The sequence below is a fragment of the Callospermophilus lateralis genome, chromosome 5, assembly GCF_048772815.1.
Source record: "Callospermophilus lateralis isolate mCalLat2 chromosome 5, mCalLat2.hap1, whole genome shotgun sequence".
Taxonomy (NCBI): domain Eukaryota; kingdom Metazoa; phylum Chordata; class Mammalia; order Rodentia; family Sciuridae; genus Callospermophilus; species Callospermophilus lateralis.
The window spans coordinates 28,872,059-28,890,508 of record NC_135309.1 but is presented as its reverse complement, the minus strand read 5'-3'; the positions used below and the strand labels follow the sequence as shown (position 1 = coordinate 28,890,508).

The 18,450-nt window shown below is 40.5% G+C and overlaps 1 protein-coding gene across 2 annotated transcripts in view; it reads left to right on the top strand.

Moving 5' to 3' along the window:
- The first annotated feature begins 262 nt into the window (after nucleotides 1-262).
- The window catches only part of Sgcd (sarcoglycan delta), a 381,166-nt gene continuing 362,978 nt past the window's right edge, over nucleotides 263-18,450 (top strand). The window contains exon 1 of one of the 2 annotated variants that reach the window (XM_076856397.2): nucleotides 263-531. Coding sequence is in view for 1 of the 2 variants with exons in the window: in XM_076856396.2 (XP_076712511.1) it covers nucleotides 2,617-2,622 (6 nt within the window). In the remaining variant the exon portion in view is untranslated. Of the gene's footprint in view, nucleotides 532-2,455; nucleotides 2,623-18,450 lie in introns of those variants that run through there. The other variant, XM_076856396.2, reaches the window with a different exon arrangement.

The following is an 18,450-nucleotide window of genomic DNA, read 5'->3' as shown; positions in this document are numbered from 1 at the left end:
GCAAGCTAAAAAGGGGCAGTGTGGAGCGGAAGAAAGGCAGGACTTATCTTCATCATCAAGCACCATGGAGCAGAGCCTGCGTGGAGAATGGCTAAAAAATCAGAATTGGTTCTAGAAGCAGTTTCTTCTCTGTGAGTGTGAGCTCCAGCAGAGGCCATGAGCACTGTGGCAAGAGCCAGCCTGTGCCTGACACATGTGTTTCCCATTGATAGCTGGAGACAGCCCAGTAGCCTGTGAGTCGGCCTGACAAAGCCAGATTGAAGTACAGACAGAGTACGGTTTCAAAGCAGTCAGAAAAAGAACGAGAATGCTGTTCAGGAAATTCTTCAGGCATGGGCAGGGACTTGGCCGCTGTTCTGCAGTTGGAAAATCTGACTGGGGCCGCTTGTGAAGACAGGCAGGGCCTGCTCACACTCAGCGGGCTGAGTGACCGCCTCCTTCCCAGCAGCTCAGGCTGGGACACACACACACACCCCCGGAACCCGGACAAGGGCGATTTCCATCGGCAGCTTTGTGAAACAGACAAGAGAGGTAGGGTCCTGCTCAGCTCCTGCGTTTCCAGCCTCCCTTCACTTGCTAAGCCCTCTGCCTGCTGTTTGCAGCAGCTCTTGAGTGTCGCTTGCGTGTGTGTTAATTAACAAGTCATAACTGGATCCCTTGAGCTTTTGGTGTGGAGTTCTAATCTTTGCTTTCCCTAGCCTCTTTGAAAGAGGCACTTTTGAAAGTTGGGATTTAGCTGGTAACGCTGTTGTGTGAAGGAAAGCATGTGAATTCCTTGTATGTCACCCTGCTCCAACCATCTGTAACTTTTTCTTTCTGCCTGGAAGGACAATTCATTGGCAGGAAAGATAATTTTAAATGAAATTGTCTGTGTTCTTTGCCTCACAAGAGTTTCAAGAGGGGCGTTTCTAGCAGAAAATGGCTCTCGTTTTTTTTGGAGGGAATCGGTTTGAAGTTTGTATTTTGGATCACACTTTCAGAGTGTAGGAGCAGATATGTGCGCATGAGTTCCTGGCTTCTTTTATTTGTGTTTGGGATTTTGACTGTCATTATATCAGAGTTGACTGTCAGTGATATAATTGCCTACAAATAAGCTGGATTGTGATTTTGTTTCTGTAATCATTTCCAGTTTTTCTCAGCGGAAGAAGCAACTTAAGAGTTTTACTCTCAAAAAATAATTCTATATTTTATAAAGGATTACAAAACCATAACAGAACAATAGTTGACTCAAAGTCATTGTTAAAATTCACACCATATGTCTCCACCTTTCAACAATCAATTAATCCGATTTTACACCTAAGTGAATATAGTGCTTAAAAACAATCAAATGCTAAATAATTTTCAACAGAGCAGGGAATCTGTTTTCCCCTTCAATTTTGGATCTTCCTTACATATATGTAATATAGGGTTTTCCTCTGATAGGAAAACTATTACTTTTTCCATGTTAAATATTTAGACACCCAGTACAATACAACTGCGTTTAAAAGACTGATTCTGCTCAGCCTAAGCTGGATTGAACCTCATTACTGCTTTATGATTATTGGCTGAGCGATCTGTGGCCACGGTGGTGTTTTCCAAAGGGGGCTTGGCCAAGAGTCTGCTCAAGCAAAGAGGTGAATGGATGAATTCTTGAACATTTCATGAATAGCTAAAGAGTTAGACCTTTTAGCATGGATTTCTATGAAAAGGAGTATGAGTTCACATTAGTATTCTGAAATCTCTAAACAAGTAGCTCACAGTAGACATTCACCCCTGGGTGAATGAATGAAGAAGGCTGGGGTTTGTCAGCTGGGGTTGGCGTGGAACTAGGGTGCGTAGGAAGAAGTTTCTCCTGTTGGTATAAGATGAGGGTGATTAGGCAGCAATTTTATTTTTTCTACAGCCTTGAATTTGGAGAATGGAATTAGGATAGGACTGGCAGTAGGATTTCTTATTCGAAGAGACAGCTCACGAGTGTTTTCTTTGGTAACCTTGTCTTTGGGTGGGGTGCAGTGAGGTGGGGAGGGCCGGGTGTGGAAACCGCAGGGCTCCCTCCAAGGAAGGGAGGGCAGTTGGAAGTCTGTGACTGTTTTTTTCTAATGCCAAGACAGATAAGGGTTGCCATGAACCACAGCCAAGCACAATGCTAGGGCAATGGAGACTCCAATGAGCTCAAATGTCATAGCCTCTAAATTTAGTGTGCATCAAGTGCTCATCAGAAAGAGGCGTGAACTGGCAACCCCAGGTTACAGGCTGATGAAGAACAGTGACAAAAACTTGGAAGAAACTCTATAACTTTTCCCTTTTAGAAATAAAGGAGGGGGCCAGGGCCAGGGGTATGGCTCAGTAGTAGAACGCTTGCCTAGCATGTGAAGGCCCTGGGTTCAATCCCAAGAACCCAGCGAAGGGGAGGGGAGAATCAAGTTCCCTTGACATTTGAAAGGAAAAGAAGGAAAGAGGAGAAAGAGAAGAGGAAAGAAGAAATACAGGGCAGAGGTGGAGGCAGGCAGTAAGGAGAGGCTGCCTACGCCACAAACTGGGTATTGAGCATGGAAATGGAGAGACCCTCGTGAGGAGCAGAGGCTGCCTGTTAGAAAGAGCGCAGACTCCCAGACACTGGTCTGTTGGGCTTGGAGCATGCAGGTAAACCGGTGGCCTCAGTGCATAGGATTGTTTTACTCCCTTCAAAATAGGAAACCTTGTGGTCAGCCTGCCCTGCTGTGCCTTCTGGAAGTAATCAGAAGGCACATTTTATAAGAATAGCATCACCCAAGGGCTCAGATTTCCTCAGCAGGGCGGGAATGGGCACTTAAGACCTTATTTTTAACCGGGATTTGTTCCTTGTGGAGACATTCTTGCAAGGGGCGTTGAATGACAGGACCAGGTGGAGATGAGTGAGTGACTGTGGGGAGCCAAGCCAGTTCTAGGCCTGCTGTGGTCCCTTTATGAAGGCAAACTTGTGGAATAGAATGTAGTGGTTTATTCTCATGAAGAAATCTCTTTAATTGTATTTTTTTTAAAAAAAATCACCAAGGGTATGTGCCACATTGTTGGTTATATTTGGGGTCTCTAAAGAAATAACCAATAGGATAGATATGAATATAAGAGGAGATTTATTATGGGAATTGGCTCACATCAGTATGGAGGCCAGAAAGTCCCATCATATTGATCTGCAAGCTGGAAACCTAGGAAAACCAGGGTGTACTTCAGTCTGAGTCCCAAGGCCTGGACGCCAGAAGAGCTGATGGCATAATTCCCATTTGGAGACCTAAGGCCTGAGGAATCAGGGGGGTTGGAGTGGGGACGGAAAGCACCGATTTAAGTCAGGCCCAAAGCCAGGAAATCGAAAGTCTGAGGGTAGGAGAAGATGCACTTTACGAGGTGCTGTTTCTGGCCAGATGTGGTTTTATAGAAGAATTTCTACAGGAATCCAGGAGGGAATGGCTTTGGGAAGATCCCTCTCTGGGTGTCTGCTGTAGCCCAGCCACTTTTGTCTTATATATTGGAGTTTTGCAAGGTATTTCGTTTGAAGAGAGAGTTTTAATATTTTATCAGTAAAGATTGCATTTGACTGCAAGCTATTCACACACGACTCCAAGAAGTGTAAACATAAAAGGACTTATTTTTTGTGCCTATGGATAGAGATCAGCCTTTCACAGTCTGGGACGCTGGCAGCAGCTGAGCCTTGTCCTAGGGGATCAGAACATTCTCTGCTCTATCATCTTCAGCAGTGGAGCTCAACTCCCGTTCATCTCTCCAGGTATCACCTTCAAGCCAGGGCAAAAGAGGCAGGATATGAAGGGGAAAGCTATTCCTTCTCTTAACCTTGACTCCTTTAATCACAAAGGATATGCTTTTCCTTTCAGACCAGTCTTCATGGTTCAGCCCACACAGGCAGTATCGGGTCCTGTAGACCCTTGTTTCAGGGAGTCATATTACCATGACTGGTTAAGGTCAATCCTATTTCACCCTCTGAGTCTGGAGTAGGAACCCACAAATTTGGGTCAAAGGCTTTTTTTCCCCCCCTGATAATGAGCATGGGTAGTGTCAGCTACAAATACTTTTTCTTAAATTATTTTTTAGTTATACATAGGAACAATACCTTTATTTTGCTCATTTATTTTTATGTGGTGCTGAGGATTGAACCCAGTGCCTCACATGTGCGCGGCGAGCACTCTGCCACGGAGCCACAACCCCAGCCCATACAAATACTTAAAAATGTTTACAAAAGTTCATTTGCAAATTCATTTGAAAAACTCCTCTCATATTTCATTTCTTCCATCATAAAGAAGTAGACGTGGAGACCAGAAGAGACATGTCATTTGCCTAAGGAGCATGGGCAGTCCAGGACAAGGCAGGTCCAGGGAAGAGTAGGCATTTTGTGTGTTGGCTCAGTGACCTCAGCTGAGTGAGACTTTGGAGGCTGTGCTAGAGAAAGTGACATTGTAGTGGAGACTTAGTATTAGAAGTTCCCTCAGAAGCCACCTGGTTTCATAATTTCTCAAAATCCCCATAACCTGATTAGAGATCAGAGTTGGAGAATTCCTGTATTTTTTTAAAGCTTCCCCACTGATTCTGTTGAAGCCAAGCAGATATTAGTCTACAGAGACAGGTCTGATAAATGTGGCTGTGGGTGAATTCCTCATCTCCTTATGGGATCCCTGTGTGACAGATGCCAGGCAGATGTGACAGTGATGCCTTCAGTGATGTCCTGTCTCTGCCCGGACAAGGGCAGCCCGGGGTGTCCCTTCCCCCCTCAGACCTTGTCAGATTCAGTCAAATATGCCTTTCTGTACTTTGCAAGGACCACGCTTGTCGTTGCCTCTTGGGTCACATCTGAGGATGGCAATGGTACTCTGTACAAACGTGGGCTTGGGAGATAGAGTAAATGGAGAGGTGGTCAGAAATGTTAGGATAGATCCTAGCTCCATAGCGCTTTAGATCTTAGTTTTGAAAGAGTATCGGGTGCCTCTTGGGTGTTTTCTCTTTCTTTCTTTTTTTTTTATAATTTTTTATTTGTTTTAATTAGTTATACATGACAGTGGGATACATTTATGCACCTTGATATACGTAAGTGGGGTAGAATTTCTCATTTTTCTGATTGTACATGTTGTAGGACCACATCGGCCATGCAGTCATTATATGCACACAAAGGTGATAGTGTCTGATTCATCTGTTATCCTTCCTATCCCCATACTACCTGCCCTCCTTTCTCTCCCCTCTACCTAATCTAAAGAAACTCTATTCTATAGTGCCACCCCTCCCAATTGTGAATTAGCATTTGCATATCAGAAAGAACATATGGCCTTTGAGTTTTGGGATTGGCTTATTTTGTTTAGCAAAAGGATGGAGTTGGAGAATATCGTACTTATAGATGTTTTAAAATGAAGCTTTTGATTTATTTTTATCTATTTCAATTTTTTGTAATAATTTTAACAGTTTTAGGTTTATAATGAAACAATACAAAGGGATCTGGTATACCCCACACCTGATTACCTTGGTAATGGACTATTAGTACAGTTCACTTCTTACAATTAATGAACTAATTGTGGTCCACTTTATTAGCTGAAGTTCATACATTGTTTGAATTTCTTTATATTTCATCTAACATCCTTTCTAAGTTCCGGGATCCTATCCAGGATAACACATTGCATTTCATTGTCTTAGGCTCCTCTTGGCTATGACAGTTTTACAGACTTTCCTTGTGTTTGATAACCTTGATGGTTTTGAAGAGTCCTTATTTATCAGATGTTTTCTGCATGACTAGACTGGGTATTTTATTTATTCATTCATATTTTCTCAAACTTTTCATTTTGTATTTAATTAGTTATATGTGACAGTAGAATGCACATAGGCACTTTGATATATCATACTTAGATGGAATATAATCTCTCATTTTCCTGAGTGTACATGTTGTAGAATCACACTAGTCATGGGGTCCCATATGGATATAAAGTAATAATGTCCATTTTGTTCTACTATCCTTCCTATTCCCACACCTCTTCCCCTGCCTTCCCTTCACTTCCCTCTACCTAATCTAAGGTAACTCCATTCTTCTCTAGTGCCCCCCACATACACCCTTATTGTGAATTAGCATCCACATATTAGAGAGAACATTGGCTTATTTCGCTTAGCATGATACATCTTGAATTCCAGCACCCATCTCTGCGTCCTTCCTGGACTCTCCGTTGCTTTCCTCTGAAACCCAACAGCTAACCTCACCCTGACAAAACTATGGTCCCCAGAACTCAACTCCAATTATCTTAGAATTTGTATCTCCCATGAGTGGTAAAAGGAAGAGGGTAACTGTAAGGGAGAAGTACAACCAAAAAGAAGGGTGGCCAGTGGGTGATCTTAGAATATGATCACTCTTTTGCTCTGAGTTCAGGCTCACAGGTGGACACTGTAAAGATCTGGGTGACCTTAGGCAAATTTCATCACCTCCATGGTCCTAATTTCCTATAAGATCCCCTTCATATTGTATTGTGAGATTGTGTGCATAATGCTCTTAGAAAGGTACCCTATACTTAAAAAAGAACCTAAATATTTAAATATCCACATAGTTCATGTTAATTGAGATAGTACAAGGCAAACGGAATAGGGACATCAGAGAGTATGAAGAGCCAAGGCAGGCAGCAAAAAAAAAAAAAAAAAAAAAAAAAAAGAACGTTGCACATTGAATTGCTCAGGTTGCTTTATTTTTATTTTTTTTTTTTTGTGCTGCAAAAAAATTTCTCTACCAATTCTGATGTCCCCTTTTTCTTTTCACCTATGCTGCCACACAGAAAGGTGACTGTCTTCATCATTGTTTCAAATTCCTGTTGCAGAGTGTGAACTGCCTTATATAAAGGAAATCATGTAAGCGGTGGCCCCTGACCTGCCTCTCAGACAGGTCTGCAGGACTGGGGAGGAACAGGTCACCACGGTTCGCCAAGTGTATAAATCCTGTAAGATTGGTTTGGTCGAGGATCTTTGCTGGTGGTTGTACTAATGGAGCTCAGGGTGTGTAGGTGGATGTGAATGTAGTTGCTTTATTCTTCTTTTTTAACTGATCAAGTGGTGGCACCTATTAAAGTGAGCACAATTCCCTGATAATAAATAAATAAATAAAATAAAAAACCTGTGTTGCCAGGGATGAGAAACTCCCTTCTCATTCAGACTGCTTTCCCTTGCCAGAGTGATAGAATCAGACTCTCTTGTGAGCACCCTGACTTCCAAATGATACATTCAAAATGCCTGCAGCCCCTGCTGTTACTTGCCAGGGTTGAAATCTTCAGCCACTGAAACTGCTTTCGTTGAGCTCAGAGTAAATAAATAGCAGGGCTCCCTCCCTTCTGCAAGAAGATCATTCCACAACATCCTGCTGCACCCACTCTGATTGGGGTTGGGATGCTGGGCAAGGTGTATGTAATGAAAGATGATGGCTCAAGGACAGAGACAGCTGGGGGGCACAGCCAGGCTGTTTTGTTCCCGTTCTTGCCTATGGTGGCTTTATTTCTACTCTCTCTGTGATCTTTCTAGTTCTTTTCCTCTGTTTACTTATTCTAGGCCATTTATCCACTGGGAGTTTCTTTCCTCTCTCTTGTTCAGTATGTGCTTACTAGAGTTGTTATCTGCTTTCCTCCAGGGGTTGGAGTTGGTGATAGACCAGAGTCTGCACAGCACTAATTTTTTTTTTTTATCATGTCATGATAGACATTAACTTGTAAAGCTGGCTGTGTCCTTCAAAGATCTGTGCTTTCACTTCTATGTCTGACTAAGCTGCTCCTGATGTTTCCCAGGTGATGAAACATAGGGTCACAAACTAGCAACCCAAAGGCTGGCCTAACAGTGCATTTTGGTTCACAAAGTGTGTGCGTGCATGCGTGTGTGTGCGTGTGTTTGCGTGTGTGTGCATGTGTTTGATTTAGTTACAAAGCATTAAAACGCCCTAAGATATCCTGCAAAAATCTACATGTTTGCATTTTCTGGAAAAAGCTAAAGACGGGCACCGTGCCCTGATTTCTCATGGTGCAGTGGTTGGGGATTTGGACAACTCCTGTTTCTTTGAGTGGCATATGTCCCCTCATTCACTGATCTCACCTTCCTGATCTCTAGGCATTCAAGTTTGTCAACTCTGTTTTGCTTGATAGTTTCTCAGTGAAATCATAAAAGGTAATGATTTTGAGAGAATTTCCTTGGTCCTCTCTGGGGTGGTACATATAGTACCATTCTAGATGCACAGGAGAGAAGTTGTAGCATATTGAGACCTGGCTGAATTCTCTGAGAACATTGATGGGATGGGCTAAGCATTCATGGGAGGGGCACAGGAGGACAACATGGCAGCCGAGAGTATGGGTCTCAGAGTTAGATGTATCTGGAAATGACCACCTCAGATGATTGTAACTAGGGTTAAAACTTTAATTGTGGTAGAAATCACAATAGTCACTGGCTCTGGGAGTGGGAACTGCTTAAGAAAGGGCATAAGAGAACTTTCTATGGTGAGAGAAATGTTCCCTACTTTCTTTGAATATTGTTTACAAAGAAATACAGATTTGTAAAACATACTGAGCTGTAAAGTTAATATCTATGTGTATGTCCCTGGAGGTCAATTATAACTTGATAGACACATCTATCCATATCTCAAAGCAGGCAAAGTGCTCATCAAAGTACATAATAACTGTTAGCTGTTCTCATGCTTGTTTCTAGAAATTTTTATTTAAAAAGGAAGATAAAATGTCTAAAAATGGGATGAGTGTTTCCTTTTTGACCACAGATTTCATTCCCAGCATCTAAAAGTATAGGTAAATAGCTAAAGACTCATGCCAAACAATTGTCAAGGGAGAATCTATTGGATCAATGCTAATTTTATGGAGCTATTGAATCACTGTAGAAGGATGTGCCTAATTTGCTCTAGCTGTTTTTCATGATGCTGTAAAAATTCATGGGTTTTGGAGACATATCAAACAGGGTTTATTTCCTGTGAGAAAAATACCTATACTTAAAATAACATGCACCCTGACTGAATTACAGTAGTTTCTCAGTAATTATTCAATAATCTATCTTAAAATTAATATCCATGTTGAGAAATTCTGGCTAAAACAATTATAATAATGTCTTTAATTAGTAATTGTTCTGTTCTGGCTAATGATTCTCATATATCTGGGAGTATTTCCCATGAGAATTAAGAGAACCACTTTTTTGGCCAGGTATTCTGGATTCAGATTCCTGTAATGCCTTTAAAAAGCCAAGATATATATGTGTGAGCATATACGTATTTTATATATATATATATGTATATATATTATATATGTGTGTGTGTGCGCACACACACACACACACACACACACACACACATACATCTTTGAGTATTTTTCAAAAGGCATGGGTATAGTAGTTGATAAAAGTGATGTGAAACCAGCAAATGAAAGTCAAAGTGCAGAAGGCTGAGCCTGGAATTTCTGAGAGACATACTAATTTTCAGATGAGCCAAATGTGGTTTTGTCAGTAAGTCGCTCTGTGGCCTTGATTAAGTCATTTCACCTCCTTGAACCTCATTTTCTCATCTGTTTAACAAGTATTTTGACATTTCCTTCAAGTCTTTGTGTTTCATTTTATGATTCTAAGTGTTTGAGTCATGTTCGTTATTATTTTATTAACTACCTCGATCCCCAAGTCACAGGAGAGTTGTGGCAGCTCCTCTGTGATTGTCATTATCTGGTTCTGGTCAGAACCCTCCATGGGGACTTGGAAGCACTGGCCCTGTACAATACAGGGCAGGAGGCTTGCTGAAAGGAGTCAGATGTGTTCACAAGGGGCCAGAGCAGCACCTTTTGCATGAGAAAATGGCGTTAAATTAAATCTGTGGTAGGGCATATGAAATTGTTTTTCCTGTTCAAGTGTGCAGTTCACACATCCATTTCTGGTCCTTATCTTGCCCGTCAAGGAACAGGTACAGAATTACATCTCTGAGTTTTATATAGAGCCAAATCTTCAACACATGAGATTCTTTCAAGTCTTTGCTCAAATGTTACCTACTTCATGAAGACAACCCCTCTTCCTTTTTTATCTTGTGTCTTTTTCTCAAAGCCCTCTTCCCCTGTCATAAATATAATATACCTTACTCATTTTCATGTTTTTTACCTACCTCTATCACTGACCTCTGCCATGAAATCAGGGTCTTCATCTTTGCTGTTTTATATATCCCAGTTTTCAGGATCAATGCCATGGGATCACCTGAAAGAAATACCTACTGGCAGGTGCTGGTAGCATTTATGCCCATTTAAATGTCTCCTTTACTAAACACACCTCCACGGGAATTGTAAATACCTTGCATTGCATCCGATTCAGGAAATGCTAGGTCTTCGCTTTACTCTCAGTATGTAATGGTAAGAGAACCAGGCCTGGATTTGAGTTGAAACCCTGGCTGACTTCCTTGCTACGAGTTCTTGAGAATATTCCTGTATTCCTCGGAACCACTGTTTCCTCATTCATGAAACAGTTTTAACATTATTGATTTCCTAGAGTATTATCAGAAAAGGATTCATTCAGAGATCTGATAATACCTGATACAAGTATGTATGTAGCTCACAAATATACTTCTGTCTAAAACTACTTCAATAGCATGCCAGGTTTCTGCAGGTCCAGGATGGCAAGAATCAATGTTCATAATGATACCAGACTATCTTCCAGTTCATCAGAGATAAGAATTTTAAACTTAAATGCAAGGTACATGTTCATAATACTGATAGATTAAGACTTACAGATTTGTGCCTGAAGGCCCAGCCCTCTACCCACTGGTTTCCAGACTCATTTCTAAGTGCCTTTGCAACCCTGTCCTCTCTTGGGTCTTGTATGCATTTGAAATTTAGTAGAACTGTCTATCTGGCTGCCTTGCTCACACCCCGCTCCTTTGCCCTGTGAGCCTCCCTTCCCATCTGGCCCAGTCATTCACCTGGCTGATTATTCCAGAGCCCTGGCATCCTTCTTCACTCCTGTTCTTTTCTCACACCCAGTGAATCCTATTGACTGTACTTGCCCAATAGATTCCATTTATAGCAACTCTTCACTTTCTCACCCATCTCTATGCAGGTTCGGGCCATGGTCCCCTCAGCCTACTTTCTCGACTTCCATTCTCATGCTCCACAGCCTGTCCACTAGAGAACAGCCAGAGTGGTCCTAAAGTAGACATGTGATCATCTATGCCTCCTGCCTCAGGTCCTCAATGGTTACTTTCACAGTCAGAATTATACCTAAGGTTTTTACTTTGGCTTATAAGACTCTGCACATACATCCCATCCTATCTGTACCAGGGCTTATTTTCAAACACTTTAGTCTGGTCCTGTCTGATCTATTTACATCACTTGTCACACATGCCAAGCCAGCCCTCACCCCAGGGCCTTGGCACTTGCTGGTCCTGTTTCCTTCTCCTGGAAACCTTCCCAGTTGTCTTCATGCTTTACTCTCTTGCTCATTCATGGTTTTTTTTTTTTTTTCTCAAACCTCTCCATTACAGAGAGACTGTTCTTTGACAGGAGTGCCCCAACATAAACAGCTCCCTAAGTTTGTCTCCAACTGCTTCAGTTTTTTCTTCACAAGACAACTTTGCAAGAATAAGTGCAAGAAGTTACCTATTGATTGGTTTATCTGCTTAGTGTTTCCTCCATTAATGCATCTGAGAGGAGGAGTGGCCAGTCTTCCGACTGCCGAAGGCCTAGTGTGAACACCTGGGAGGCCCTGGCAAGAGTCATTGGACTCAGTACTCATGGGTGACAATAAACTTCTGAGGGGAGCCACAGTGTTCATCTCTGAGGAGTCCATTGTTACATGTCTCATATCCATATGATTTTTAAAAATGTTTTAATTTGTTTTAATTAGTTATACATAACAGTAGAGTGCATTTATGCACTTTGATATATCATACATAGATAGGATATAATTCCTCGTTTTTCTGATTGTACAAGTTGTAGAATCACATTGGTCATGCAGTCCTACATATACATAAAGTAAGAATCTGTTTCATTTTACTATCCTTCCTATCCATATGATTTTAAATAGTCTAGCTGTTTAAAAAATTGATTTTATACATCCTTGTGGAACTATCACTTACCAATTTTAAGTGGACTGAATTAGGTTTAGAACAGTTTGTTAAAAATAAAATCAAAAGTCTTTCTCACATACATACACACACACACACACACACACATATTTTGTCACATGTAGATAATAGAAATTGATATGGTTTGAACACATATTTGTTGCTGGAATCCTAGGCCAGAAACCTGACTCTCTGGCTCCCAACAGACCAGGTCTGTACACCTGCTTTCTGGAGAGCCCAATCAGAGAGAGACAATGGGAGGTGAAGCAGGAAAGGGATTAATTATTCCGAGTGGGCCCAAAGAGAAGAAACAGGGGCCCAGCATCCTGAGCACCTTCGGGATTATACAGGGGAAGGTCAAAGGTGGTGAGGAGAAAGCAGTGTGTGTTGTCAGTCACTCCTGGTCAAACTGAGGGCTGGTTGGTCACTATTGGCATGTCCTGCTGGCTCTGGAGAAAGGGCTCTTACATGGTGGGGTGGTGATTGGATTCCCAACGAGAGATGATTTCTCCAGCTTTGGGGAGGGGGCAGCCTGGATTCTAGTCATGGTGTCATTGCTCCTGCTTTGGGGGCAGCCTCAGTTCCCATCACAGGGAAATCTGCTTCTGAGACTTGTTCTTGGTGAAATCTTACACACCTTAGTCACTCCTTCTTGGTGTCCTCAGTCTTGAAGGAGACAGGAAGGCTAGGTAAATTCAGGGTTAGTCATCCTCATGTTACCGATTCTTGTACAGATGCTCCTTAAATACTTAACCTGTTTACGTGCAGAGTTGGGTAGGAATCTGACTAGAATTTAAGGAGGCAAAGGAAACAGCTGCAGGCCCAAGTAGAGTCGGTTCAGTATTTGCAAGAGCCATTTTTCCATTTCTGTTATATGTGTGTTGAACATTTGTACAAGAACTTTTAAAAACCCAGCAAAAGTGGTTGCCTTTATAGAGGATGAAGGTGTGATGAGAATCTTCTTAACTGTTATGTTCTTTCAAATAATGTGCTTGTCTAATTTTCAGTAAAAGTTGCTCAGTACTTAATGCACGTGAAGTCTTATAAAGTTTGAATACGGAATAACTTTTAAATCAATCCAAATATTCAAAAAGTAAATACAATTCATAGGCTATAAAAAGTCATTTACTTTTTTGGATGAATTTATAAGGAAAAATGCATTCTATCAAAACTAAAAACAATGGGTTTGTTACAATTTTCTAAATTGTGCCAGACCTTAGTAATCTAAGACTTATTACTCGTATGGATGACCGCATGAACTCAACCCTTGAAAGCAAACAGTTTTAAATCAGAAACCACAAATGAACATGGCTGAAAGATGACTGTTTATGTGCCAAGACAATCGAAAATAGTTCAGATTCCACAATAAACCAGAAAATGTAATGAGCCTGTAGGAGAACTTGTGCTTGCTATTTATATAAACTGACTACAATTGTGGAATTGCATAATTCATGGTTACTTTTCTGTTTATCGGAAATTTCAACATGGACTAGCACCAAAGCACCCTAGCCTACTTGGCCTGTGCCATATGTCTCACTCTAAGCCAGATAACGTAGATATTAGTCCTTCTGTATTTTTCTCTAATTCTTATAACTATGAGGAGCCACATACTGGCACTCTAGTCTCTTTCTTCAATTGTGTGTCTTCCCCTCTCCTCCATGTTTGTTCAGTTCCAAGTCTTAAGCACTTGAGCATGCTCTTCAGGTTATCTTGTGTGGTCTCCACTGGAAAACTTGTATCCTTCTCATTGCCACAGGGATTGTCACCTTGTCAGAATGGCCTTCCATGACCACAGAGGGTCACTCTCTAATCTCTACAATGGGACCTCTTTTGCTTCTCCTCCAGCACATGACTTTATTTGTAATTTTTTTTCCGTCTTCCCATTTGTTATGCCCTTCTCCCATTAAAATGGGCCCTTGATAGAAGCAGAAATAAGATCACTCTCAGACTTTTGCCAATGATAGGGAATTCCTTTCAAGGGTGGATCTGAGCTTTGTCACGGTTCTTTCCTCCCGGGTATGTGAACAGAGAACTGCACGCCTTTTTTTTTTTTTTTTAAATTGGTTGTTCAAAACATTACAAAGCTCTTGACATATCATATTTCATACATTTGATTCAAGTGGGTTATGAACTCCCATTTTTACCCCATATACAGATTGCAGAATCACATTGGTTACACACCCACGTTTATATATAATGTCATACTAGAGTCTGTTGTATTCTGCTGCCTTTCCTATCCTCTACTATCCCCCGTCCCCTCCCATCTTCTCTCCCTACCCCATCTACTGTAATTCATTTCTCTCCTTGTTTTTTTTCCCTTTCTCCTCACATCCTCTTATATGTAATTTTGTGTAGCAATGAGGGTCTCCTTCCATTTCCATGCAATTTCCCTTCTCTCTCCCTTTCCCTCGAACCTCTCATCCCTGTTTAATGTTAATCTTCTTCTCATGCTCTTCCTCCCTGGTCTGTTCTTAGTTGCCCTCCTTATATCAAAGAAGACGTTTGGCATTTGTTTTTTAGGGATTGGGTAGCTTCACTAAGCATAATCTGCTCTAGTGCCATCCATTTCCCTGCAAATGCCATGATTTTGTCATTTTTTAGTACTGAGTAATACTCCATTGTGTATAAATGCCACATTTTTTTTATCCATTCGTCTATTGAAGGGCATCTAGGTTGGTTCCACAGTCTAGCTATTGTGAATTGTGCTGCTATGAACATCGATGTAGCAGTATCCCTATAGTATGCTCTTTTAAGGTCTTCAGGGAATAGTCCGAGAAGGGCAATAGCTGGGTCAGATGGTGGTTCCATTCCCAGCTTCCCCAGGAATCTCCATACTGCTTTCCAAATTGGCCACACCAATTTGCAGTCCCACCAGCAATGTATAAGAGTACCCTTTTCCCCACATCCTCGCCAGCACTTGTTGTTGTTTGACTTCCTAATGGCTGCCAATCTTACTGGAGTGAGATGGTATCTTAGGGTGGTTTTGATTTGCATTTCTCTGACTGCTAGAGATGGTGAGCATTTTTTCATGTACTTGTTGATTGATTGTATGTCCTCCTCTGAGAAGTGTCTGTTCAGGTCCTTGGCCCATTTGTTGATTGGGTTATTTGTTTTCTTATTGTTTAATTTTTTGAGTTCTTTGTATACTCTGGATATTAGGGCTCTATCTGAAGTGTGGGAGTAAAGATTTGTTCCCAGGATGTAGGCTCCCTATTTACCTCCCTTATTGTTTCTCTTGCTGAGAAAAAACATTTTAGTTTGAGTAAGTCCCATTTGTTGATTCTTGTTTTTAACTCTTGTGCTATGGGTGTCCTATTAAGGAATTTGGAGCCTGACCTCACAATATGTAGATCGGAGCCAACTTTTTCTTCTATCATCAGACGCAGAGTCTCTGATTTGATATCAAGCTCCTTGATCCATTTTGAGTTAACTTTTGTGCATGGTGAGAGAAAGGGATTCAGTTTCATTTTGTTGCATATGGATTTCCAGTTTTCCCAGCACCATTTGTTGAAGATGCCATCCTTCCTCCATTGCATGCTTTTAGCCCCTTTATCAAATATAAGATAGTTGTAATTTTGTGGATTGGTCTCTGTGTCCTCTATTCTGTACCATTGGTCCACCTGCCTGTTTTGACACCAGTACCATGCTGTTTTTGTTACTATTGCTCTGTAGTACAATTTGAAATCTGATATTGCTATACCCCCTGATTCACACTTCCTGCTTAGAATTGCTTTTGCTGTTCTGAGTCTTTTATTTTTCCATATGAATTTCATGATTGCTTTATCTATTTCTATGAGAAATCCCATTGGGATTTTTATTGGCATTGCATTGAACCTATAGAGAACTTTTGGTAATATCGCCATTTTGATGATGTTAGTTCTGCCTATCCATGAACAGGGTATATTTTTCCATCTTCTAAGATCTTCTTCTATTTCTCTCTTTAGGGTTCTGTAGTTTTCATTGTATAAAACTTTCACCTCTTTTGTTAGTTGATTCCAAGTGTTTTATTTATTTATTTTTTTTGAGGATATTGTGAATGGGGTGGTTTTCCTCATTTCCATTTCAGAAGATTTGTCACTGATATACAGGAATGCCTTTGATTGATGTGTGTTGATTTTATACCCTGCCACTTTGCTGTATTCATTTATTAGCTCTAGTAGTTTCTTTGTAGACCCTTTTGGGTCTTCTCGGTATAGGATCATATCATCGCAAATAGTGAAAATTTAAGTTCTTCTTTTCCTATCTTAATGCCTTTAATTTCTTTTGTCTGTCTAATTGCTCTGGCCAGTATTTCGAGAACTATATTGAATAGAAGTAGTGAGAGAGGGCATCCCTGTCTTGTTCCAGATTTTAGAGAGAATGCCTTCAATTTTTTTCCATTCAGAATGATGCTAGCCTGAGGCTTAGCATAGATAGCTTTTAAAATGTTGAGGTAAGTTCCTGTTATCCCTAGTTTTTCTAGTGTTTTGAACATAAAGGGATGCTGTACTTTGTCAAATGCTTTTTCTGCGTCTATCGAGATGATCATATGGTTCTTATCTTTAAGTCTATTTATGTGGTGAATAACGTTTATTGATTTCTGTATATTGAACCAGCCTTGCATCCCAGGGATGAATCCTACTTGATCATTGTGCACGATCTTTTTGATATGATTTTGTATCTGATTTGCCAGAAATTTATTGAGGATTTTTGCATCTAAATTCATTAGGGATATTGGTCTGTAGTTTTCTTTCTTTGAGGTGTCTTTATCTGGTTTGGGAATCAGGGTGATATTGACCTTATAGAATGAATTTGGAAGTTCTCCCTCTTTTTCTATCTCCTGAAATAGATTGTAGAGTATTGGTATTAGTTCTTCTTTAAAGTTCTTATAAAACTCTGCTGTATATCCATCTTGTCCTGGGCTTTTCTTGGTTGGTAGTCTTTTGATGGCTTCTTCTATTTCCTCACTTGTTATTGGTCTGTTTAGGTTGTTTATATCATCCTGACTCAATCTGGGTAGTTCATATGTCTTAAGGAATTTATTGATGCCTTCACTATCTTCTATTTTATTAGAGTATAGGGCTTCAAAATAATTTCTAATTATCTTCTGTATTTCTGAATTGTCTGTTGTGATGTTGCCTTTTTCATCCTGTAAGCTAGTAATTTGGGTTACCTCTAAGAATTTTTTAATTTCCTCTTTGATGTCTTCTGTAACCCTTTGTTCATTCAGTAGCATATTATTTAATCTCCATGTGATGTAGGATTTTTCTTTCTCATTTTATTATTGATTTCCAATTTCATTCCATTATGTTCAGATAAAATGCATGGTAGTATCTCTACTCCTTTGTAATTGTTAAGATTTTCCCTGTGACATAATATATGGTCTATTTTTGAGAAGGATCCATGTGCTGCTGAGAAGAAAGTGTATCCGCTTGATGTTGGGTAGTATATTCTGTATATATCAATTAAGTCTAAGTTATTAATTGTATTATTGAGCTCTGTGGTTTCTTTATTCAACTTTTGTTTGGAAGATCTGTCCAGTGGTGAGAGAGGTGTGTTAAAATCTCCCATGATTATTGTGTAGTGGTCTATTTGACTCTTGAACTTGAGAAGAATTTGTTTGATGAATGTAGCTGCATCATTGTTTGGGGCATATATATTAATGATCGTCAAGTCTTGTTGGTGTATGGTTCCCTTGAGCAGTATGTAGTGTCCTTGTTTATCCCTTTTGATTAACTTTTGCTTGAAGTCTATTTTATTTGATATAAGTATGGACACCCCTGCTTCCTTCTGGGGTCCATATGAGTGGTATGATTTTTCCCAACCTTTCACCTTCAGTCTGTGTATGTCTTTTCCTATCAGATGAGTCTCCTGTAGGCAGCATATTGTTGGTCTTTATTTTAATCCATTCTACTAGCCTATGTCTTTCGATTGGTGCATTTAAGCCATTAACATTTAGGGTTACTATTGAGATATGGTGAGAACTGCACTCATTAGCTCTCGCGTTCCTTAATGGAACACATGTAGTGACGCTAGATGGAGAACAGAGTCAAGTAAGCATAGGTAAGAAGCGGGCCATTGTCTCCTGGTTCTTAACCTTGCCCTATCACTAGAGTTGATCAAGGTACAAACTAAAAACAAAAATCATTGGAAAACTCGGTGGCATTGATGTGTCTTTAGATAGTTTACTAATTCTAAACAAATCATCCCTGAAAGCATAATGTATTCTTATACAGCAGGCTAATAATGCAGCTGATCTAACTAGTTGCCAGGGAGCTCTCTTACTTGGGCATGGAGAGTATTTTTCCCCTTCTAAAAAGACCTGCTTGAACTTGAGCGTGGAACGCATCTATAAAACGCCGGCTTTTCTCAGTATCAGGCTAGAATGTGTACTTAGGCTCACAAAGCACAGCAGC